Source organism: Xiphias gladius, chromosome 8 (assembly GCF_016859285.1).
Source record: "Xiphias gladius isolate SHS-SW01 ecotype Sanya breed wild chromosome 8, ASM1685928v1, whole genome shotgun sequence".
Lineage (NCBI taxonomy): Eukaryota > Metazoa > Chordata > Actinopteri > Istiophoriformes > Xiphiidae > Xiphias > Xiphias gladius.
The window spans coordinates 6836835-6862021 of NC_053407.1; the positions used below are offsets into that span (position 1 = coordinate 6836835).

Sequence of the window (25187 nt, forward strand, 5' to 3'; positions counted from 1 at the left end):
TTTTAAAGTTCTTACATGACAAGTATCTGTTCATGTCTTTCAAAGTATTGTTTCCAAAGAGACGTGTACGACTGTGGTTGAGGAGCTCTCAGAGGCCTTGCTGCAGTCTACAACTGTTCAGAGCCTTAAGTGAGCAACACATAACACAGACACATTTTATTACTTGTCTAAAGCATTTTCATTCCATTTCTTCTCATTACATTTATTTGAATCCTGCTCAATTCTCATTATGTCTTATTATAATTGTCTATGTACATAGTGCATCATGGGTAGTACAGAGGGCCCTAGAGCATTCACAACAAAAACAAATAAAAATAGACAAAAAAATATCTTGAAATCTCAGCACCCTTTAAGGGTAACAGAGGAAATATTACTGATTGCACCTTTAAAGATAATTAAGAAATTATAAGTGTTAAGATATGTGCAGAAATAATTCTTTTAGACATATTTGTGAACAAACTGAAGTAGTTTCTCAAACCATCTGGCAGGCATATACAGATTTAGCAGCCAGGATTAATGCTCCTATCCAAATGCAAAGAGAAATATTTGTTCCTGGGAAAGTGTAAAGAAATCTAGATGTTCTTGCTTTTTTAATATATATTAACTTAAAGGATTTTTCTTTTTGATTTGGAAGAAAAGAATACTTTTAAGCTGTTTTCTCTTCTATTATGGCTGTGTCAGGCCTATTTACTGTATTTAACTGGCTTATTGTCAGCCCTCCAATTATTGTTCATTTTCACATGATTACAATCTTTTTTTTTTTTTTGATATTGACACTTATGAAAACAAATCCAGTGCTGCCTGGTATGCGATAAACTTTTATTTTTATTTATTTATATTTTTTTTCCATTTGGGTTTTTACCTCTCCCCGGGTCATAAAATTTAAATATTTTACTACACCATTCCATAATCATTGTCTTCTTCCCTCTTTCTCCCAGTCTATCAGGTCATGTGATTAGTGACGCAGCAGCTCAGACTATGACCAGAATCTTTCCCCGTTTACGATCACTCAAGTAAGCATTTAACATTCAGTACATATGTTTTATACGGAATTGTAAATTTTCTGTATAGTTAGTTCATGTACAGAGTTTTTTAAATATGAGCCACAGCCACCGTGTAAAAAAGTTCTCATCGTGTGCATCTCACATGTGGTGCTCTAGTGGTGATGTGTCAACCATCTCATACAGTATATAAACACTTGATGATGTTACCATTCGACTTGTCTTCTCTAGTCTGTCTCATTGTTTATGGTCAGTGGCTGGAGGGCTGCAGCTTGTCAAAGCACTGGGACAGTGTGTTAGTCTGGAAGGACTTTGGTAAGATGCACGCATATGTGCTTATGAATGAACATGTACAAAAATGTCTGAAAACAGAAAGAGTGGCTTCTAGAATCTCATGAAGTATGTCTCTCTCTCTCTCTCTGTATGCCTGTGTTGCGTTTATTCGTGTGTGCACCCCAAGTTTGGACTCTGTGCACCTGGATGAAAACAGCAGGGTGTATCTAGCACAAGCACTAAGGAATATCCACTCTATACGCAGTCTCAAGTAAGAAACACAATCTAATTTATCAATCTGATTAGAAGTTTTTTTCTCCAAAACCATATAAAAGTTATTGGCATAAGTTATTACAGTTGTCTATAAAGAATTCACTGGGGACATTCATTTTTACAAAAATATATTCATAATCCAAAAGCTGACCTTTCAAAGTAATTTTGAATGCTAGCCAAGTAAAATGTAGCCTTTTATAGCTACTCACCACATAGTAAGTATGTTAGTATTTATTTAACATAGTGATTTAAGCCTACAGAGCTATTTCCGGCAGATGTCTTTACTTTTACTGCTGCGGTCACACTGACACATTTTATTCACACGCGTCTAGCGGCACTCTAATAATCTAGTGTATAAACATGTCACACATTTGCTCACAGTGCCACTATCAAAGCTGCAGTTTCACTGCTCACATTGCAGCCACTGTCGCTGCAGCTCATCATACCAGCATGTCATCAGCTCCAGACGATATCTCATCATAAACTAATAGGGTTTGACCCCCCGCCCCCAGTATCGTTCCCTGTCCTCTCACAGTGCTAAGCTGTAAAATCTTGCTCACTGACAAACTGCAAGATCCTCTGCAAATGAGACGTTGATTTTTTTTAACACTACTAATCTTTTTTTCCTGACTGTAGGATATCCACTCCTTGTTTGGAAAAAAATAACATTTTCACAGAAGGCCTGACTGCTTGGTTGATAAGCACATTTGACCATTTTACTGTGGATTGTGTTTGTGTGCCAGGCTAAATAAGATTGATGCAGTGATGGGACCATCAGCAGCAAATGATGTTTTGGATCTCCTAGCTGCTATGAAAGGATTGACACGTATACAGGAGATAGAGTGGGTTTTCACACATACAGAAAGTCTGCTGCACATAAACCAATGTGATTAACCTCTTTTAAGTCTATCATAAAAGAAAAGTTATCATCAGCAATGTTGGAAATGTTGTGGTTTCAGTTTGGGCGGCTGGATGATGGCTAATAGAGGAGTAGAGCAGTTGAACAGGCTCCTTCCTACCTGGACGGAGCTCAGGAAGATCAGGTAGGCAGGAGGGTCATATGTCTGACCAGTTTACTTTCTACACACATACACATCATCCATGGTATTATAAGCCTGCAGATCGTTATTTTATTGTTCTTGATGACAAGCAGAGGCTTGGTTGTGGAAAGAGTTCCTTAAATGCTGAGCAATCTTTCTTACACTTTCTTTGTGTCTGGTGTGCACTATTCATGCAGTGGTTTTCTGCATGATATTGGTGCCAAACCTAAAAGTAATGTATTCCCACATGAAACCCATCAATTGCCCTACCCTTTTCTAACCATTTTAACTGATCGAATACTCTACTGCTTTGGCATTTTTATTCCAAACTCAAGAGTACAATTAAGTTGTACCTATAAATCATAGGCTTGCCCTCTGCTTGATCATATTAGTTTGCAGTGAAGGTTGCTCAAAACATTCCGGCTATTTTATTGGACAATCACCACTTTCCTTATGGGGACCAGCTGTTCCCATTTGCCTGCATGTTCTTCCATTCCAAGAGTTAGACTGACAATCACAGAAAGTCCTGTGGCTCAGTGAGTATCTGTTCTGCAGCTGCAAATTGCTTCACGGCTCCTATTAAAGTTAGAGAGTGGAACATTTGAACATTTTTGAGTTTGGCACAACCCAGTGGTAGTCTCAAAAAAGATAATAGTAGTACATAGTGGCTTTAATGTTACTTTCAAATAATGTCTTTCAGATGCCCTCTTATTTCCAACTACCAAGGCTTTCAGAAAAGAACATCAACTACTCATTTTATATTTAATTTTATTTGTGTTTGTGCACGTCCATCCTCTAGACTTTCAAAGAACCTTATGGGCGACCAATCAGGAGAGAAGCTACTGGAGGCTTTGATCAGCTGTAGTCATCTGGAGGAGCTCTAGTAAGGACATAATATGACTTTTTTATATAGTATGTGGCTCATTCCTGTAAATGCTCTTTAGGAAAATAAATGAAACACTTTATAAGGTGTGTTGTTTTACTATGTATTCATTCACAGGTCCAGTTCTTGTATGCCTGGCTAAAGAAGCTATATAACATTTTGGTCCAAGAAACATTCAAATCTTTTTATCCCACTTTTTTAATACATATACATGACACATGTAACCACTTTTAGTCTTACAAATTGTGTAGTATAGTATATTTTTTGGAATACCTTAGCTGTATTTTTGTTAATTTGTTCAGATATATTTGGGTTAAAGAGAAGAATACGCATGAGAAATGTTATCTTTTGCATTTGTCTATCAGTAAAATGTTGAAACATCTTTTTGTGCTGTCTTCCAGTCTGTGCAGCAACCGTCTTGGTGATCTCACTGCTGCCAGGATGGCCCTTGTTCTACCATCAATGACACACATCACCGTGTTGGAGTAAGTCACACACACATTCAAATTTCTTATTAACATTTATTATATTATTCAGAGATGTCCTGAGGTTTGTGTTCTTTATGCCCATATGTGTGTTTTCTAGTATTTCAGAGAACATTATTGGATGTGAAGGGTCAGTGAGTCTGTCTAAAGCAATAATGTGCATGAAGAACCTCACCAAGATTCAGTAAGACTCATTAGCTCCTCCGATTGTTTTGGGACTCACATCACTGATGGATGACTAGATACACTGATTGTTTCTTTCTCTCAAATGGTCTTTTAGATTGACCTCTGTTGGGACTTCGGAGCTGTGTGCTATCGCTGGCAGTCTGGCCCACTGTCCCCTCATACAGGAAGTGGGGTAGGATTAAAAATTGTCATACAATAATTTGGTAGTACAGCACATGTAAGTAATAGGGGCCTTGTTACTTTACTATTTTGAAAAGTTAACCGATAGCTAAGGTTAGGATCAAATTATATGAGTTCTGGATGCTAAAGTTCAAATTCTCAAGCACATCTCTCTTGTTTATCTGAAACTTAAGTCCTGCAAAGTGCAAGACCAAGAGTCACATCAGAGCAGCATTGGGACAGCAAAATTCTGCAAAAATATCAATTAAAGTTGAATTGAAAAAAGTTGCTCTAGACGGTGGATTCACACACAATAGAAAAGTAAGTCCTTGTAGAACAGTTGCCTACAGCTTGTATGGGACGTAATCATGGTCAAAAATTTTAAGTTGTGTCTGATTTTAAATGTCGCATCTTTCAGACCTGATCTAAAGGCTAATAGGAAGTGTTTGTTTAGAAATTGTGTATAATTAACTCTCTCTCTCTCTCTCTCTCTCTCTCTCTCTCTCTCTCTCTCTCTCTCTCTCTAGTCTAGGGTGGAATAATTGTGGTGATGACGTAGCGCTGGAGCTGGCTAGAGTTTTGCCTCTCTGTCAGAGGCTGACCAGAATAGAGTAAGTTTGTTAAAACCCATTAACTGGTGTTAGTTTTTGCAAAAAGATTTAGTTTTAAGACTTGATTTGTCTTTATCTCGCTTTAATTGAGTAAGATTTCATATGGTGTTTAGTCAGTTTTTATTTTATGAGTTTTTCTTTCAGAGCCCAAGTTCAAGTGGGTGTGATTAGCCATTTTTTTGCAATTTGCAAAGATCTGTACTTTGTTTGGGTAGTTAATGCTATTAATAAAATGTGTTACTGATGGTTCAGATTTAGTTGAATTTTACGTCCTCCCTTGCCCAACACACTACTACATGGACATCACACAATATTTTTGTATGTGTTTATTTCTCCTAGTCTGGAGTCCAACAGTGTGAGTGTTTTTGGAGTGGAGGCCTTGGTTAGAGCCTTACAGTTGTGTCCTGCTCTTCAGCTCGTCAGGTAAATGTTCTTTCATGGGTTCTCTCAGCTCAGTCTTTCTGATGCCTTTTATTTACTTAGAGTCAGCAATATTTTAAAATTATTTTAAAGAGAATATTGAATTTTCCACCACTGTGCTTTTCAGGCTGTGGAGGAACAAAGTATCTTCCAGCGAAGCCCACAGAGTGAATCTGAAGGACAGGAGGCTGAATTTCTCATCTACCTAATGTGATTTGTGTTGCTAGGCAGTAATTCTAAGTAGTAACACTCCTCTTCATCAGTATCTGCAGAGGTTATCATCATGATGTTGATATGTTATGAATATTACACAGTTTTAACTAGTGCATTACCACCTGTGACAGACAACTGGTAGACACATTTCTGTTATCAGTACAGCCTCTGGTCAGAATATGTGTTACGTTATGATATGATAAATTAGATTAGATATGATTGCTTTAAAGTAAGATAAAGTCAAAAGGTGTATATACAACATTGATTTATCTAAACATACACAAAATTAACAAGCTGGCTATAAAGTTTATCAAGCGTATTTTTGGTGTTCTCTTTTTGTCAAAACCTCATCTTTGCGTCATGGATTTGTAATGTAATCCACATAAAGTCAGCAAATTAGGCTAAGTCATGTTATGGCTAATTGTTAAATAGTATGCACATAGAAATGTTTTTGGTTGAATAGGCATCTTAAGAAGCAAGATGCTAATTTGAGACGTTTTCTTATTTTCAAAATGATGGACTGAGTGTTTCCGTCCAGGAGCTGTTGGTGACCCACACTGCTGTGAAAGTAGAGGCCTTGATTTAAAGGATTTCTTGATTTCTAATAAGCTTTCCTTTGAGAAAATACTTCGTATACACAGTCTAAGCAGTCTCTCATACGCTGAATCACTTTTCACTGTAATGCTGTGTACAAGAGTTAGAGGCCACATGGGTGAATACACAATAGTACATGAACTCACAGTAAAAAGAGTTGAAAGGGAGGACCCCCTCTCTGTTATCTGCTCTTATGGTCATTTCAGGTTGAGGTCTCTGTCCATTTTGCGTATTTATTTCTACTGTTATTATGGAAAGGAATTTTTTTTAAGTAATTTATTAAGCTCTAATTGAACCTTAGTTTTGTTTGATTTTTTTGCATAAGTAAATTGTAGATGATAATATTTAATTAGAAGTACTTGTGTAAAAGGGGATGCCACACACTGTAACAATTACAGACTGGGTTTCACAGATACTTATATTTCATTAGTTTCTTAGTTTGCTGATAGTGTAATAATGATGCTCCCAGTTCTGAAACTAGTGCACCTTATGTCCTTTTCAATTCTTCTGTGTATGGCTGTCCAGCTTTTCCGGTTATTTCAGTTTCAATATAGATTCTGCACAGACACTAGATTTACACTAGCGCAGATGAAATGTCCTGAAGCAGCTTATCAGTTAAAACGTGGTTCACTTCTAAGGTTTGTGTTCAGGTTTTTGAGTTCTTACTTTTTCAGTTTTTAGTTCTTGTGACAAATTGCCTGTATCCTTGACATTCATTCATTCTGACTTGCACTGAGGTGTCAAATGACAATTAAAAAAGACTAACTTGAGTTTTGGCCTTTATTTACACTTTTTTAATGATCCGTTGATTTTGTTTTTTCATTTTCTTTCTTTCTGTTATGTCAGAGACAAAAGACAGTACATGTTGCACTTAAATAGGTTGACAGAGTATAAAGGCAACAAAATTTCCACATAGAATATTTGGAATATCTTTTAACAAAGTCTTTGTCTGGCAAGAGCAGCTGATATAACAGCTGTGCCTTTTTCTGACAAATTCTGTCCAATCACAGTCACAGGACTCCCATTCATTTCTGTTCACCTAGCACTCCCTTGTGGTTAAGATTGGTGGTGCAAGTATGGTGCAGCTGCTTCTGCAGCTTTCCTGGGTTAAGGGTCCACGGATGCAAATGACCTGGACAAAACACACAACAGTAAGCCTGATGTTTCAAAATGTAATTTTAGGCCCTATTAATAATTTTATGAATAATGTTAACAGCAGTTCTATAAATATGCAGAATCTGAGTTAAATTGTTTCATTGTGAAATGAAACACAGAAACCCAAAAGCCTCGGCCCTTGTCACGGCTGACATGTTCGCATGTCACTGTAGCAAAAGCCCCGGTCTAAATTTGAAAATTAGAGAGCGCGGCAGCCTCGTGCTGAAAAGTGATGAAGACACTTATGTCGATATACCTATATTAACCACAAGAGAGTGCCAGTGGAACAATACGATTTCCATAATAAAATGTAAAATACTATTAGTACAAATTCGGAAAGCTATTGTTTTTTGAATATATTAATCAAAAGGGCACCATGATATACGTCAGTCACACAAATATAAAATTATCTAGTCCACCAATGTTATAAAAACAATACCTTGTCATGCTTAAAAAAATTAAAACACTTCAGGTCGAAGCGCCTTACCTTTAGCTTGACCGTGACTCTTTTATTTCGTATGTGAACTCGCCATACTTCCGGTCTGAAGCTAGTGATGTTAGCTTGATTGAGCTCCGTCCGTCAGTGGCACCGGTCACAACGTAGTCCGGGCTACGAGGATGATTTACGTTCACACATTGTTGCGTCTTCCAAGACACTCGGGATAAAAATGGCAACATCATCTTCAGCTTTCACACTTCTGTAGAGTAAAGTGCTTTGGGGCTTGTTGTTTTTTATTTTGGTCCTTACTGTGCGCAATAATTAAAGAAATCGTCAACTTAAAAGCGGCGAGCAAGTTGGGCGTGATTTACTGAGGTGAGTGTCAAATTAGTTTTCACATTTCGTTGGCCATTGATATTCATTTGTAGATATTTGACAGTTAACTGGTGTGTGCTGTTGGCTGTTATAAGGATACCAAGGGGCTGCTTAGACGCGCTCAACTGTCAAAATGACACTAGCCAAAATGTGCCAGTCTGCTGGTTAGACAGGTTAAATGCGGAAGGATGTGGGAAGGATGTAACATTTTACTGAACACCTTGCTTGCAGGTCGAATATCGTGTATGTGTACGAAAGATAGAGTTGCTATTTTACTGTTTTGATCTATTTTATATTCAGTTTAAGTTGACAAATCTCTAAATGATTGCTATTTAAAAATGATTTGCTTCTTTTCTATTAGCTACTTTGGCAGGAATGTTGCAGACAGGACATGTAATTAGACTTTATGCCTGTGTGCAGAGTTCACTCTGCTATTAACATGTATGAAACAGCTTCCATGCTGTTTTGCTCGTCAGGCAGTCACACTTATCCCGCCCTCTCTGTCAGGTTTCCCCGCTCTGCCCTCCTGCAGAGAGGTGACTCAGGTGTGGATGTGAGGTGTAACTGGAATGTGAACGTCTTCGGAAGGGTCAGTACAACCACAGACCTGGACAATGGTGCTTATACTGTAGTTTAGTCCAGGTTCTTTACAGGTTATGGTATCAGCAGCTTTTGGATTAACACTTGGAGGCATTCAAATTATGTTTTTCCTACCAGTAGTGTTAAAAGTTGGGTAACACCCCTTGTTTGTGTTTCATTGATTATCAGTCTAGACAGTTATAGGGAAATTTTCCTGGATGTCCTGCATTAAAATCTGCTCTAGTAAGTAGTGTTTGGTTAATGTTAGGTGGTAAAAGATATTTGTGTCTTTTAAATTTTATAAGTTCATCCTGGAGAGGTCAGTTTTTTAATTCATTCATTCATTTTATTATATTTATTTATTTATTTTTATTCTGCACTGCATTTTAAATTTAAGGATCCTTTATCATTACTTGATTAGCACTTTAATCATCATTCTAACCTCTATTGAAGGCTGCGTTTATCTCACTTTCTGTTCAAGATTCCATGGAAACCAGCTCCTTGATGGACTGGCATTGTTAATATAATCAGTAAATAAAGGCGTAAATGACAATGAATGAGTCGATGAACAATGACTGAATGAATAAAAGTAATTCAGCCCGTCAAAACAAGCTTTTTGCCGTCTTTGAGTGGCTGAGTAAATGAATGAAAATAATGCACTGGTATTTTCAGTACATCACCACTACCAGTGTGACATCACAGGAGCAGAACGGGAGGAGCACGCTGGTTATGACACATTAGTATCTTAGCAACAGAGAGCATCGTTTTAGCCTGCCGCTCTGAAAACAAAACCACATTTGTGGACACAACGTGCTGTGCTGTTTATTTGTCCTTATTGCTTGTAGAAAATTATGTCAGATATGAGTGGATATAAGTTATTCATGAGAATGACATGTTAACAACATGTTCAGACAGTTTTTATTACACTCAAAGAGTGTTTCAAGATACATGTGCTTGTTTTCTCTTTATGTCTTTTCGACTCCTTGCCTGAGGCTTCATTTTCGAGGTTCTGTAATGGCTTTGATCTGGCATCAGGGCACTGTGTGTGTGCGTGTGTGTGTATGTTTGGTCTTCGTAATGTTTTCTACCAGCATTGCTGGGGTTTCTAAAGGGCAGCCATGGCCTGCAGCGGGGCCATCTTGAATGGCCGACGCTTCACATTCTACATGTGTGTTTACGTCTGCTTAATTTTTACTCAGTGATGATTTCTCATTAGTCTGCTGGTGGCGCATAGTCTGCTGGTGGCGCATTGTAACTGATTTATTGATCATTTGTTATTACTTGTGTGGTGTTTTCCTTATGTTTGTTATACATATATTATAAAAAATATAATATAAAAAAGTAAACAATGAAATGTTACTTAAATTTAACAAATGTCAATCTCTTATGCAACATTATTTTAAGATATTCTACCTCTGTTGACTACTGATTTCATTACTGGCAACATATGCAGACTCCCAGTGTGTCGTTAGCATATTTTCTCTCTGTGGTTGTGTTTCTAGTAATTTATGATTTTGTCGACTGTCCATGCAAGACACATGTAACACACACTTGCACCTGTAAAGCGGTTGAGTTATGTAAGAACCCTAACAAGTAACTGCATGTTATCCTGGACACCAGCCATCAGAGTGTATGTAAAAATAAAACCTACAGTCCATTTCACAGCGATGTGTTAGATTAACCTTTTATCTTTAAATTACATTATGAGAAAGTATTTATTTATTTGTTTGGTCATTAGACATAAGTGGTTGGCAGAGATTTTGGGATGGTGTTGACCATTTATTAAATTAATGATTTTTGTGCAGTTCATTATGGTATTGTTCAAGTTTCTTTGACAGTTAAAATATCTACAGAGAAAGTATGATTTTTTTTAAACTATTTTTTTTGGTAATTTTAAACCTTATTTGTAGACAGTAGAGAGGTGACAAATAATGGGGGGAGAAAGAGATCTAACAAAGCCCTCAGGGCTGAACCAGCTGAACCTTAAAACTACATGTTTGCCATATCCATTTACAGGCCTATATTGGTTGAATATTAGTAAACAAATCTACTCCTGTATGTTGATAAATGTGTAGTTGGTATGTTGGTAATTTCCTATCTTACTCAATGCTACCATGTTTCTGTGGTTGTATTGTGCTTTAGTTTTGTGCTTTATAGCCATGCTAGTGGCATAGCTGTCAGTCCAATGTTTTGGTCCAGACTGTAATAACCATTTGATGGACTGACATAACATTTGTTACAGACATTTGTGTTCCCCAAAAGATGAAGTCTACTGACTTGAGAGATCCCAAGAGTTTTTATTCAGCGCAACCAGCAGCATGGTTCTCAAATGACATCCTACTTACATTGATGATCCCATGAGTTTTCCTGTAGCGACATTACCCTCATGATGAATTGCAAAAACCTTTGTGACTCCTTAACTTTTAATCTATAGCCATCATTAGGTCATATTTTTTGATTTGCCTGATATAGAGCTGCAACAATTAGTCAATTAATCTTTGTTGATCGATTATATTGTATTAGTTGATTGAAAAAAAAAATTAATTGCCGACCATTCTAATATCTGATTAATCATTTATATTGTTATTCAAGTTAAAAGGTAAACAATTTCAGGGTCTCAGGTTATCAAATGTGAGAATTTTCTGCATTTCTTGGTCTGACGGAAATTGAATATTTTTTTTGCCCTGTTGGTCACTCAGCAGGAGGGAGGTAATAGAAAATAGCACAATATAAGTTCCACATAAAGATGTAGAATAATAATGAGGCTAATAATAAAACTAATAACTATAATAATAGGGCTAATAATAATAATAATAATAATAATAATAAATATCATAATAATGATAATAATAATTGAAGCAGTTGAACAGGATCATGGATGCAGTAGGTGGTCCGCAGTCACAGATCTAGACTCTGCAGCTCTAGAGGCAGAGGCAAAGTTTTATACTTTACTGTTTTAAGACTTCAAGGGGCACCCATGGTCAGCCAAGAAACAGCCAGTATGGGATGGTGTGTGGATTTGTATGAAACTCAAAATATTTCCACGTATTTCTCTGTTTTTTTCCTCCAGGGTGATTAGTTGTGACTTCAGATTATGGCCTACACTCTAGGCTCAGCCACTGAGGGCCAGACACGCAGTGTTGGACCTCAGCATTGCGTCACTCGGGTAGAGCTGTCCGTCACTGCAGCCAACCTGCTTGACCGGGACGTAGCCTCCAAGTCAGACCCCTTCTGTGTGCTCTTCCATGAAGTGGATGGAAACTGGGTGGAGGTAAGGATGGAGGGATGATGGGTTAGAAGAAAAAGTGACTGATGGAGAGGGAGGTGGTGGAGGAGAGTAACACAACTGAAACAACAAGGCAAGGACTCAAATGCACGAGTCAGAGACAAAGACAAGGTTCCAAAAATGTCAAGGCCTTTACTAGGAAAATGTTTCAGTACAAAGGCAGGCAATCAGGGAACAGGCAGACAAATCCAGAGGGCTAGGCTAAGGCGAGGTCAAAAAACTAGAAAGATGTCACACGGGATAACAGTAACATGGCCAAGGCGGGAACGCTTGTCTCAGAGAACGAAGACGAACTGGCACAGAGGGAAGGGAGTACAGAGACTAAATACACTAAGAGAGGGGAGACAATGAGACACAGGTGCAACAAATCAGGGGCAGGGCACACATGAGGGCAGGAAGTGGGGATCTGAAACGAGAGGAAAAAGGTAAGATGAAGCAAAACTGGATGGAACAAAAAAACATGAGTTTGAACAGGTTGAAAATGGAGAGAAATCAGTGAAGGATGAAAATGGCAGATTCAGGAGAAAAGGCAGAACAGAGAGATAATATATTAGAGTTTGGATCGTAAATAGTCAAACCCATTTCTGGTGCTCATCCATGCCTTGTTTCAACTCCAGGGAGGTGGAGAGAAGAGGATAAAAGGGAGGCAGAAATAAAGAGAAGATTGAAAGGAGGATGGATGATTTGAATAAGTGTTAGAAGTGCTTTCAAGGTCACGTTCAACACGCTGGTTCTTCCAGCAAAGGAACAGATAAGAGGATTTTGTTTATCTATGTTACTTTGCAGGTAGTGTACTGTATGTTGTGAGCCAGATTCTAACTCATGATGTCTCGACCATCTGGCAGGAGCCCTGGCGTGCTGAGCCCAGTGGGATGTAGCAAGATTTGTGATCCGTTGGTCCAGCGTTATTCTTGTACTGTAGATCTGGTTAAAAGCTGGTTAAAAGGGCTGTAAAGTTAATGATATAAGGTTGCATAAGTGCCGCTCTTAGTGATGACAGAAATGCCAAACTAAGTCTGAGGTAATTTAGAACCTGTCAACATTACATAACTTGCCTAATCACTTACAGGTTTTGATTGGACAAAATATATAGAAAGAAGTTTCAACGGCTATTTAATTTATATATTACTGCTAAATGAATTGTGATTTCTAGTATTACAGTGTGTGGTAAACATGAAATTCCAGTTCACGAGGTAGACTGGAAAAGGGATAAGAAAATTTGAATTGCAATAAAAATAAATAAATAATCAGTGTCTTGAAATCAGTGTATGGCAAAATTTAAAAATATAATTTTTGAGTTACGGCATATGACTTTGTCCACCAAGTAAAACCAAATTTCCCATTACACCTGTTGCTTCGTTTTGCAAAGGATGTTGCATCTGGGCTGTGTAGGCTGGAAATGATTGGAGATTCATTAAGAAACAGATTGGACTGTTTATGTGAATCAACATTTTCTAATGATAAAGGTGTTTTTTTGTTGTCAACATAATGTCAACTTTTTACATTTTTTTTTTTTTCAAAGACATGGTTGTTAAAGTCCTGGTAATACCAGGATTTAAAATGGTCAAATTTTACAGTGAAATCAATTCATTCTAGCAGAATAGCTACAATTTTTTCGATCTGCTTGAATAAGCAAAATTAATCTGCACAACTGTTCCCTTTTTTCCTGTTAATGTCCGAGCTAAGCTAGCAAACTAATAAGTTTGCAAACTGACCATTAGAAAGAGTTTTATTTCCCTCTGCGATAACTTTTTTGTATTGAACAAAGTGGTGTGTAATGGTGAACAAAATACCAGGCGGACAAACAGACCAGTAGATAGAAAAAATAGAGCAAAGATCCGGGAAGTATTGTGTTTGAATAGCATTAGTGTTGCCAGGCTGGTTAGCAAGGTTAGTTGGTTAGCGAGGTTATCTGGCTATCAAGGGCTGGCTAGTGAGGTAGCTTGTGAGCCGGTTAGCTTGTAAGGTACAGAAGTACACCAAGTAGCCCTGTGATAGACTTACAACATATCAAAGATGTATCTCACCTTTTGCCCAATGTGCGCTGGGACAGTCTCTGACAGCTCCATACAGAATAAGCTGTAGAGTAAGAGTAGAAGATCGAAACCAGGATATAAGATCGAAACCAGGTTAAGAACAGAAAACAAAATTCGAATCAGAATTCATTATATTTAAATGATGCCTGACTATAGATTTTATACAGATCCTTTCAGTGTTCCTGCGTCAATTAGCGGATAATTTTCAGAGTTCAGACCTGTTGTACTTAGTTTCTTGTTTGAACCTTTTTGCTTTAATTCCACGAACAATATATGATGTAAATATATGATATAATTTCATGGTGTAGGAGGAGAAAAACATGAGCTCTAAGTTAAAGATGCTGAAGAGGAACATGGTGATGAAGTTATGGTGTGTGTAGGTTGCTACCTCAAGGCTTTTATGTAGTGCACAGCTGGTCAACAGGGCAAGCTGGGTTGTGTGTGTGTGTGTGTGTGTGTGTGTGTGTGTGTGTGTGTGTGTGTGTGTGTGTGTGTGTGTGTGTGTGTGTGTGTGTGTGTGTGTGTGTGTGTGTGTGTGGGCGAGTGCCTCCGGTTGTACCTAGCTGTCGGTCAGCAGGGCATGTTGCTCTGATGTGAAATTGCCAATGGTTACTATGGCAATGGGAAGGGAAAGAAAAGCTTAGTTCTCCTGAAGTGAGGGAACAATGGAGCAGGCAAAATGAGGCCCAAACCTTTTCTTGGATATTATTCACAGCTCACTGTTTCTCACACTCACAGCTTACTCACTTTATCCAATCCCCCCCTGTTAGCTTTGACCAATTGTCCTTTGCATTTCTGTCGCCCGTCTTCCCCTCTCTGTCTCTCTCTTTCTCACTTTCTGTCTATCTTCGTCTGTCTTGTGAGATAGAGGTGTGAGAAGCAGCTGGGTCCATCTGAGGGAAAGAGAGAGAGAGGGAGAGAAGGTGAGATTGAGAAGGTGTGAGAGAGGGAGATGAGAAATAACAAAGTTATTTGTTAGCAGCGACTTCTTTTAAACCATTTGGGCTCGTCTCATTGATTCAACCTCTTAGTAATGAGCTGTTTTCACCCCTGTTGTTGGCTGAACACCACAAAGAACACAGAAACCATACTCACCCTCATTTTACTCAGATGGGTCATTAACGTTTTTTTAAATTCCTAAGTGTACATTCTAGCTCTAAGGCCTGCACACATTTACCACAGACAGTGACAAAGGTACTTCTACTCACAGGTAAATTATGCTGTAGGTCTGTAAAAATCCTATCCATGACACTCCAAATTGGCTTACTTTAAACAGCTTTAGGTAGTTTTGTGCAGTTGATTTCAGATGCTACCAGCTCCATAAGTTGAAAAACAACTTTTAATTGAACACCAGCTAACCCCAAATAATTGCCGAATAACTTATAAACACTGGAAAATTGTGCATTTGTAAAGGAGATGGCATAAGACAGACAAACAAGCCAGGTAGCAAAATGGACAAATAGTGGGATGTTATTGAAGCTTATATGATATTCATGTTTGACCAAAGTCTCATGACGTTCTTGTTAATGAGCTATTATTGCATCCAGCTGTTCGTATTGTTGTTATTGCACCATTTGTACCACAGACAACAAAGCCTTTTTTAGTTGCCTGTTTTTTTTGTTTCTTTTTGGTATTATTTATCTGATTGTAAACATGGACAGATAAAAATGGAGGGGGGCAGAAAGGGGATGAAGTGCCACAAGGGTCTGATTCATTTCCATAGCCTTGTGAGCCAGGTTCAAACAAACACAAATGTGAGACGTGCACGTCAGCCTGCTTGACGTCTATGATGCCCCAGTAATATCAATTTTTAAGCCACAAAGTGCAGCCATTCTCTTGTGCTCCCTTCCCATACGTCACACAGATGGATAAGTGCTATAAGCACCATAGCAGGCTGAAGTTAAAATCCTTTTCCCCCTGAAGTAGGTCTGAAACCTCTTTCTTCTCAATTCTTTAATGATAACAATATGTACAGTCAGATAAATGTAAGATATTTTGAACAAAAACATTTATCATTGCATGTAAAAAGTACATTTTGTAGAGGTATGCTAAATTAATTCAGTTATCACCTCCGCTAAGGCCTTGGCGGACATCTGTGCTCTCTGAGTGCCATTCTAGTTTGATACTATACTCTAAATGAAAATACTGAATCATGTCAAACAACAGTGGAGATTAGCAGCTACCTTGATACACAGTTTTATGCTTTAATTTTTTTCGTTATGAAGTAAATGTTGATTTTACAATGTAATGCCTATAGAACACCATCTGCGTTTAGATTGGTTCCCTATGAGCCTCGATTTCTCTATGCAATTCTGTCTGCCACCGGGTACATAAACTTCCTGGAAAATGAAAGCTTGACTTATGGCACAAAGGAAGAGCGTCTGCCATTACACAACCATAAGAGGATAGCCCTTTTTTTTCCCCAATGGCAGAAAAAGAGCCCCGCTGTTTGTGGAAGCAAAGCAGGTAAAGAGGGAGAATGATAGAAAACGAGGTGAAACAAGAGTGAACCTTGGAGTTGACAGGCATCACTCAATGGAGAGAGCTCCGGGACTTGAGAGGGTTCAAAACTGATATTCAGTTGGCATTACTTCTACTAGATCAGTAAGCAACCCTTACCCTTGTCGTAACCCTGCCCTTATCATAGCACTGCTGTAGTTACTTGTGTTATTACTCCATATAAAATTAGGAACATTTTGCCTCAGCTATTCAATGAACATGCTTTTTTCCTCTATCTCATTTCCAAAGTGATATTGATCGTTTCATTTCCTGTGTTGTTGGTAGTTGCTACGCTCTTAGGAATACTAAAATCAATTCTGTCTTTGTGACACGGAATCAACAGTAATACCATTTGGAAATGCTAGTGGGGGAAAGGTGTCTATTGCCACTTTGATCAGGACAAAGTGATATATGGTTTCCATTGTGACACAGTACAAACAGTAAAGCTGTCAAACTGAGGAAAATAAAAAAGATAATGCATGAAAAAAGAAGATGAAATGGGCAGGAGGACAGCAGCAACACCAACTCCTGATTAGACAGCTTAAATGTACTGCACCCTGTGGGCATGTTTTTCACTGTAGAAGGTTGGTGATTCTACAATTCTACATTGTATTGCTAAATCTTCCCTAAACATATGAATAAAAACCTAAGCCTGGAAAAAGCAGGTTATAAAAAACACTCTACGGCCATGCTACTCACTCTTTGAGGTTGTACTTAGGCACAGTCATGCTTTATGCTCAATGCTATAATGGCATGCTAAATAATAAAAATTAATTTCCCTTCTCCTTAAATAAATAAATATAAACAATAACAAATTTTATTATAATTATTTTATTTTTATTTCATATTTTATTCAAAGAATGCTTTTCCATATACTTAAAGACACTTTACATAACATGCTAAGTAAGGAAACAAGACTTATGGTGAGTCTACACAAAAAGCGTATCAGCAGTATCAGCTTTTTTCAGATGTCTCTGACATCTGATGGAACAGAGATGCTCCTATTTTAATCAATCCAGCTGTACATGCGTGGCATAATGGCTCATGTTTTACTCGCGCTATACACATATAAATGTTACCCAATACGTAATTTTATGCTGTAAATCTATTTATCTGCATTTTACACGTGAAACTACAGTGGTTGTGTGTTGGGCTCTGAGTGCTTGCAAAACCTACAAAGCAATACTGTACCTGAATGCATCCAGTGTAGATACACACAGAACACTGAAGCTGCTGCTGCTGCTCTCCTGACGTCCTGCTCACACTAACTGTTGTGTAGACATGGTGTAAGAGTCTATAGCCATGCTAGCAGTTAATGTAAGCATGCTGACATGTTCATAATGGAAATGCTAATATGCTGATGTTCAGCATCAGCATGTTAAAGTTGTCATTACCTTATAATATACAGTATATAATGTTATAATGTTTAACTTATTACTCATCTAAGGTTTTTGAACAACCTAACATTGGCTAATTAACATTATATACCATTTAATAGTTGTCTATTAAATAATGAGCTGAGGCTGATGAGAATGTCATTACTTTTGCAGATATTTGAAAAAAAAAAGTATCATAAAAATTTAAAATTGGAACCAGATGACCCCACTAGATGAAAAGTGGATCACCTGGACCTGGTTATGGTACCTAAACATCTGATTTCATGGCAATCCATCCAGCTGTACATGCGTGGCATAATGGCTCATGTTTTACTCGCGCTATACACATATAAATGTTACCCAATACGTAATTTTATGCTGTAAATCTATTTATCTGCATTTTACACGTGAAACTACAGTGGTTGTGTGTTGGGCTCTGAGTGCTTGCAAAACCTACAAAGCAATACTGTACCTGAATGCATCCAGTGTAGATACACACAGAACACTGAAGCTGCTGCTGCTGCTCTCCTGACGTCCTGCTCACACTAACTGTTGTGTAGACATGGTGTAAGAGTCTATAGCCATGCTAGCAGTTAATGTAAGCATGCTGACATGTTCATAATGGAAATGCTAATATGCTGATGTTCAGCATCAGCATGTTAAAGTTGTCATTACCTTATAATATACAGTATATAATGTTATAATGTTTAACTTATTACTCATCTAAGGTTTTTGAACAACCTAACATTGGCTAATTAACATTATATACCATTTAATAGTTGTCTATTAAATAATGAGCTGAGGCTGATGAGAATGTCATTACTTTTGCAGATATTTGAAAAAAAAAAGTATCATAAAAATTTAAAATTGGAACCAGATGACCCCACTAGATGAAAAGTGGATCACCTGGACCTGGTTATGGTACCTAAACATCTGATTTCATGGCAATCCATCCAATAGTTGTTGATATATTTCGGTCTAGACCAATATGGACTGACCAACCAACTGACTGGCTGACAGTTCCATTCTTAGAGCCAATGTCGAAGTGGCCATCAGGGATGATTGGTTCAGTTCCATGGCTCCGCCCACCCACTTACGGTTTATGTGTTCGTATCTTTATCATCATTTAAACACTGTGGTAGCCAGCAGTGGATTTTTGCTGACTCGCTTTACACGAATAACAAAGTTAAAAAAATTTTAAGTTGTGGCTGAAAAGCTCAGAGAAAAAAAAGTTATAATCCAGAAAAATTCAAATGTTTTAAATAGTTGTACAGCAGTAACTCTGCAGACAATTGAGAGGAGTAGCAGAGCAGTGTGGGTTCAGTACCACAGCTCCCATTGAGTCCAGTACAAACACCAGTCAAGTTTTAAAGCCTAAGTGGTTTGGCAGAAAACAACAGGATACTAGTCTTATTGAGTAGGATAGTGTTGTATAGCTTCTTTTTCTGCTCTGGTTTCATCAGAAATTCTAATACTCAAAGTTTGTGGGATAAGCTCAGACCAACAGGATTTTATTACAGAAAGAACTAACTAATGAAGAGAGAGCCACTAAAATCAAAACATGTCTGGTGCTGTATTTACTGCTTTACTGTCCAGTTTTGAATTTTAATCTCACAATCTCTATAGTCTGCTAACTTGTAGTTAAAGAGAGTGGAAAAGTGAAAAATAGAAATACAATTTAATACAATGCAAACTGAACAGCAGTAAATACAAGCTACCTTATTTATTAATGTTCAGTTGTTGTCTATACTCATTAGTGTGTAAATTCAGTTATAAGGTTATTTTTGAGACTATAGCTACTGGTGTTGTAGTTATGGAGTATAATTGGAAAAGGTGTTTCTGGTACAATTTTTTACATTTTTTTTTTTACAGTTTTCTTAGGCTTTCTTGAGTTATAGTTACAGTAATAAAATTATCATAGAATCAGTAATTGAATTGTGTAAATAATAAATAAATATAAATCATATGCAGGTGTTGCTTTTTCATGTAATGTTCTACAAATCATCATAATTAATTTAACCTATGTTTTCCACACACTGATTACTGTGTGGCTTAGCGTGGCTAAAAATGACCAATAGGTGTGGGGGTCATCAACAATAGTACTAACTTTTATACAGACAGTATTTACATTTTTTGTGTGAACTAGTTCAAATCAGTTCAGTTAAATTTACCAACACTACATCAGCAAACAGTTTCTCAAAATATGGCAACAAATAATGTAAAACTGCTTTGTTCAGTGCCTGTGAATCAGCAGAGGGACAGATGTAATACATTCCCTGGTTGTTGACATTAAATGACTGCCATCTCCACTGTATCAGTCCAATGACCATTGAAATATGCCTTTAGAGTGAATTAGAGTGAATATACACTCTAATTCAGAAGTGGTGACAGGCTAAATGTATACTGACCTTGTCTAATGGTGTATAAATGCAGTATGCAGTGTGTCCTTGGTGAGTCAGAGTAGAGAGTAGCAAGGCTAGTGAGTATTAGTCATCCAGCCACCTGGTTTAGAAGACCCAGAGCAAATAACAGGTCTCTCACAGTGCTCTTACAGACACCCACTAACTCTGATCTGTCTGTTAGCTGTCCAGGCTATTTCTGTACTTTAAAACTGGAGCCATCTGGGAAAACGGTCAGGATTACAGACATCCATGGAGCCCAGAAGATGAATCCTACTTAGTTTGGTGATCCACTGATGTTTACTCTAACACCTACAAGAGGTTAAAATTTTCACTTATTCTATAAAATATCTCAACATCTACAGGATGGATTAGCACAAACTTTGGTACAGACATTCATGGTTCCCAGAAGATTAATCCAACTTTAGCTAGTATTAGTTACACATAAGAGAAACCACATCCAACAGCGTGGTAAATATAGTCCAGAGATCAAAGTGAGTTCATCCTCAACTACTGAGGCAACTCAGTTGGTCCAGAAATGACCAACTGCAGTCAAAGGCAAGCCTGTACAGACACAATCAGAAAACTGAAAAATGTTATAATGGTATGATACATTCAGGTTACTCTATTTTCAGTGTAGACATGGGCTCTATTTTTGTGAAACTTATTGCTTGGCACAGATCACAGTTAAGTCAGAACAGTCTGGTGCTTGTTGCGCAAAATTTAGCTAGTAGATCTAGTGCGCATAATTGTGGTTTGACTGTGCAGAACTTCCCTCCAGTTAGAGACTGCAGATGGAACAGATACCCGCTGCCCTCAGATAGCTGTAAAAAAGAGTCAACAGAGTAAAGGAAAGCCCTTCGGTATAGGCTGCCTACTAACTGTCGTAGATTACAGGGCTGGTAAGAATGCTCTGAGCAGTCCCGGGCAAGGTTGATGTTAAAAGTTTAAACTGAAAAACTGAACATTCCTGTAAGACCTTACTATTCCATAAGATACACAAGTTCAGTCACAGTCCACTTGAATTTCATTTGTTGAAGTGTTTTTTTTTTTTTTCAAATGTCTGTCACTCTCTTTGTTTCTTTTTGTTTAGCTGGGCCGCACTGAAACAGCTGTAAACAACTTGAATCCAGTGTTTGGAGTGAAGTTTAAGGTGGACTACCACTTTGAGGAGATCCAGAAACTTCGCTTTGCCATGTTCGATGAAGACAAGTGTGCCACGCAGCTCTACGAACATGACTTTCTGGGAGAATTCATTTGTACGCTGGGAGTGGTATGGAATGATTTCTCCTTTCCAATTCAAAGTGGGTTCTGTATTAAAAAGGGTGATGGAGAACCGGTTGCCATAAGAGGTATAGTTTAAGAGAAGGAGTTAGTGTGGGAACTGGGCAACTAAGAAATTGAACTAGTGTGAACTGATTCAGGTATTTAGGTTCAGACTATATTTTAGAATAGAATCGGTTAAAACAAAGATGTCCTGTAGTTCAAAGCCATATTTTATTCCAATATTTTGTCCTGTCCTGTGTGTCTATTTAATTGTCCACTAGATTGTATCCAATAAGAAACTTCACAGACCACTGATCTTAGCCAATGGGAAGCCAGCTGGGAAAGGATCCATTATGGTAAGCATCAGTATTGTCTTTTACAGGTACTCTCTGTATATCCTGATTTTTCTGTCTTTCTGTCTCTCCCGTTGAAACACTTAATACACGCTGTACCGTATCATCAGAGGTTGCCAGTTGTTGACCATGTGGATGCAGTCGCTGTTGTTTACTATAATGACATGGTTGCAATGGTTGATGATGATGACATTGAATATGTTTATTGAGGCTGCTGCCATTATTGTTGTTGATAACTGCTTTTGTTGCTGTTGTTCCTTCTGATGTCAATGTGAATGTTAATAGTTACCAGTTTTTTTGTTGCTGCTAATATTGTGCTGTAAACATTACTTTAGATAACAGCTCAGGAGCTGTCTGACAACAGAATCATCACTTTGACCCTGAGTGGGCGTAAACTGGATAAGAAGGTAGGCAGTTCGAGCCACACGCAAACACACTCAGGATACAAATGAAAACACACACACACACACACTCAGAGTACATTCAAGCGTTACATACTAGTTTAGGACACACAACCCAAGCCCACACAGACAAAATGTTTTTCACACTCTTCGCCTTTGTCTGCCAAATAATGGGCTTTCAGGTGCACTAATAGCTGGAAATGAAAACCATGTAGGAAATATACTTATTTTTAAAACAGTTTATTTTCAATCTTCACCCTAGCTGCTGGTATATTGTAAGGGGAAGAAAGACTGCAGGTCAGAAACAGCACAGCTTGAATTATGATTTGAACTAATGTTAATGTGTAAATGCTGTGCACCGTCTGGTTAAACCACCAGGATACACACAAATCACTCTCATTGGTGATAATCAGTTAAGGCATTCAATTAATATTTCTTTGTTAAAACAATATAAACAATTTCTAATCATTATTATTAATTATTATTATTAATTATTAGAAATATTAACAATACAGGTTTTTTAGAGCCTCTGAATCTCCCACTTCCGATTTGACAATCTTGACCTTTAACCAGGAGGTAAAATGGAGTGGAGCATGTACTATAAACATTTGGTAACAGAAATTTAAATTTAAAAATCAAATTAATTTGGAGTGACTTAATTAATAATTTGAATGTATGTCTGACAAATGTGTGGTTATTTCCTTAAAATGTAAATTATGTCAGAATGCATAGTAAAATGACTGCAGTAACCAAAAATAATAAATTGTTACCGTGGTTAGCATGCAAAAACCCATGTGCTCTATTGGTCAGACCTGCTAACAACTTAGCCACAGAGGCTAATGTCACACAATGAAATAAAGAGTGGTGCAATGATAATTTAGCCTAAATGCACAACTAGATCAACAACTCTGTTTTGCTAGCTTGATGGAATTAAAAAAAAGAATTCGAGGCATTAGTGTGTGATGGGGCCAATGTGCAGCCTACTCTGTAGAGGGCACAGGTAAGCACCATGTCAATATTAATCAATAGAAAAATGAAATATGGTCATTTTTTTTGGCACTGCAGTTTAATTTAGTAGTAGCAGTGCAGTGGTCAAATTATGGTAATGTTTCAGTTTGGCTGATGAGAGGACAAATGAGGATAAAACAGGTATCGTCCTCAAAAAGACTTTTCAACAAACTGTCTGTTTTCTGTGCAGGACTTCTTTGGGAAGTCAGACCCCTACCTGGAGTTTCACAAACAGGGAGAAGACGGTAAATGGATGCTGGTGCACAGGACAGAGGTGAGTAATGGGGGGGATTAAAAGCACCTTCAGCTGTCACTGTCATGAGCTGTCATTTTCAGCTAAACCAGGTCTCAGGTTACCAATGCTTAGCTAATTCTACTGTGGCTACAACTGCATCATATATCTGCTGCTGAGTAATTTAATAATATCTTGCCTATTTCTGTGTCTGTGACTTCAGGTCATAAAGAACACTCTAGACCCAGCATGGAAACCTTTTACTGTGCCTCTCATTTCCCTCTGCGATGGAGATGTGGATAGAAACATCAAGGTTAGTGTTTAGAGCTTGTACTTCAACTTTTAAAACTGGTGTGGTGTGGAATTTCTTCTTCCTGAGATATTACAGACTGACGATGGAGAGAAGGACAGGAACTAGTTAGATTCTCATAAGGGATTTTTTTCATGTTCTAAATTCAGGTCCTGTGTTATGACCACAACTGTCATATTTTTGTCTTACAAAAATTAGCAATTTGAAAAAACTATTTAATATATACAGAAACAAATTCTGTTTTGAAAATGTATTGTAAATAAATTGCTGTCCCTGAAAGATTTTACCAGTTAATCACTGATCAATTTTGGGATATAAAGTTTTATGTAACATTTTTTGCGTGGTGTATGTGGTAGTGTGGAAAGTATGAGTAAGTGTAAAGAGGGTAAATATAACAGAGAAATAGCCAATTGAGCCTCAAAAAGGAAGCTATACAAGCTAACCACATCATGGAAAACATCATGGTATAATGTGATGTGTTCTACTCAATGACAGGTTCTGTGTTATGACTATGACAATGATGGAGGCCATGACTTCATAGGAGAGTTTCAAACCACTGTTACCAAGATGAGTGAAGCCCAGAACTCAGTGGAGGTAAAAGGTGTTTGACATTATTTTAAATGAGTGCTTAACATTTCCAGTCGTCTAACTTTTTTTACCCTTTAAAACCTTAAGGGTAACATGCTAGATGTACAGAAGCTAGCATGCTAATATTCTAAATGTTCCATGCTCAACATCACATGTTCTCATAGTATGAAATGCTTACATGTATGTTAACACACATCCCAACTTGTGGGTAGCATCAGCATGTTACCATGCTAGCATTAGCATTCAGTTCAAGTAAAGCTGAGATCAAGTACACTTGAGGCTGACAAAATATAGACTGTACACTAGTGAATCTGAGTGAATCTAAAACATAACATAAACCATTCTGATTTAGGCACCATCATCAGGCCAAACTTTTAAATTTTCCTAACCAGTGGTAAGGGTCTATGAATATGAAAGTTGTCTTTCTTTTCTGGTGTATATTGAGCATTACAGCGTCACTGGGCTGCTAATGTGGTCATAGGTGATTAAAACTTAATTTAAACCCTTACATCATCCAGTGTGTTATGCTACCTATAAGCTGCTGAAACCATTTGAAACAGAAGCTAATAGTGTGAAACTTTATAACATTTCTTTTAAAAATCTGAACAGCATGAAGCCAATCTTGCACAAAATATCTGATAATCATGCTCTGTTATCAGCCAGTGGATAGTAGCTTTATTTTATCTGTTTTAGCTATACTAAATTGGCCACAACCTTGCCCGGTACAGGCAAATTTGCAGTTCAAAT

General features: G+C 37.6%; 2 protein-coding genes across 9 annotated transcripts in view; both read left to right on the top strand.

The window, feature by feature from the left end:
* nlrc5 (NLR family, CARD domain containing 5) overlaps nucleotides 1–6882 on the top strand; it is a 38669-nt gene extending 31787 nt beyond the window's left edge. For 4 of the 7 annotated variants that reach the window (XM_040133281.1, XM_040133282.1, XM_040133285.1 and 1 more), the window contains 13 exons: nucleotides 46–129; nucleotides 939–1013; nucleotides 1233–1316; nucleotides 1462–1545; nucleotides 2291–2389; nucleotides 2507–2590; nucleotides 3387–3470; nucleotides 3872–3955; nucleotides 4056–4139; nucleotides 4236–4313; nucleotides 4828–4911; nucleotides 5251–5334; nucleotides 5459–6882. In XM_040133281.1, the coding sequence (XP_039989215.1) occupies nucleotides 46–129; nucleotides 939–1013; nucleotides 1233–1316; nucleotides 1462–1545; nucleotides 2291–2389; nucleotides 2507–2590; nucleotides 3387–3470; nucleotides 3872–3955; nucleotides 4056–4139; nucleotides 4236–4313; nucleotides 4828–4911; nucleotides 5251–5334; nucleotides 5459–5540 (1090 nt within the window). In that variant the 3' untranslated portion in view covers nucleotides 5541–6882. Of the gene's footprint in view, nucleotides 1–45; nucleotides 130–938; nucleotides 1014–1232; nucleotides 1317–1461; nucleotides 1546–2290; nucleotides 2390–2506; nucleotides 2591–3386; nucleotides 3471–3871; nucleotides 3956–4055; nucleotides 4140–4235; nucleotides 4314–4827; nucleotides 4912–5250; nucleotides 5335–5458 lie in introns of those variants that run through there. The other 3 variants (XR_005707968.1, XM_040133283.1, XM_040133286.1) reach the window with 3 other exon arrangements.
* A 1007-nt stretch (nucleotides 6883–7889) lies between these two features.
* Nucleotides 7890–25187, top strand: part of cpne2 (copine II) — a 55116-nt gene continuing 37818 nt past the window's right edge. For both annotated transcript variants that reach the window (XM_040133906.1, XM_040133907.1), the window contains exons 1-8: nucleotides 7890–8107; nucleotides 11758–11957; nucleotides 21376–21555; nucleotides 21830–21904; nucleotides 22237–22308; nucleotides 23501–23584; nucleotides 23766–23855; nucleotides 24348–24446. In XM_040133906.1, coding sequence (XP_039989840.1) covers nucleotides 11781–11957; nucleotides 21376–21555; nucleotides 21830–21904; nucleotides 22237–22308; nucleotides 23501–23584; nucleotides 23766–23855; nucleotides 24348–24446 — 777 coding nt within the window. In that variant the 5' untranslated portion in view covers nucleotides 7890–8107; nucleotides 11758–11780. The remainder of the gene's footprint in view (nucleotides 8108–11757; nucleotides 11958–21375; nucleotides 21556–21829; nucleotides 21905–22236; nucleotides 22309–23500; nucleotides 23585–23765; nucleotides 23856–24347; nucleotides 24447–25187) is intronic.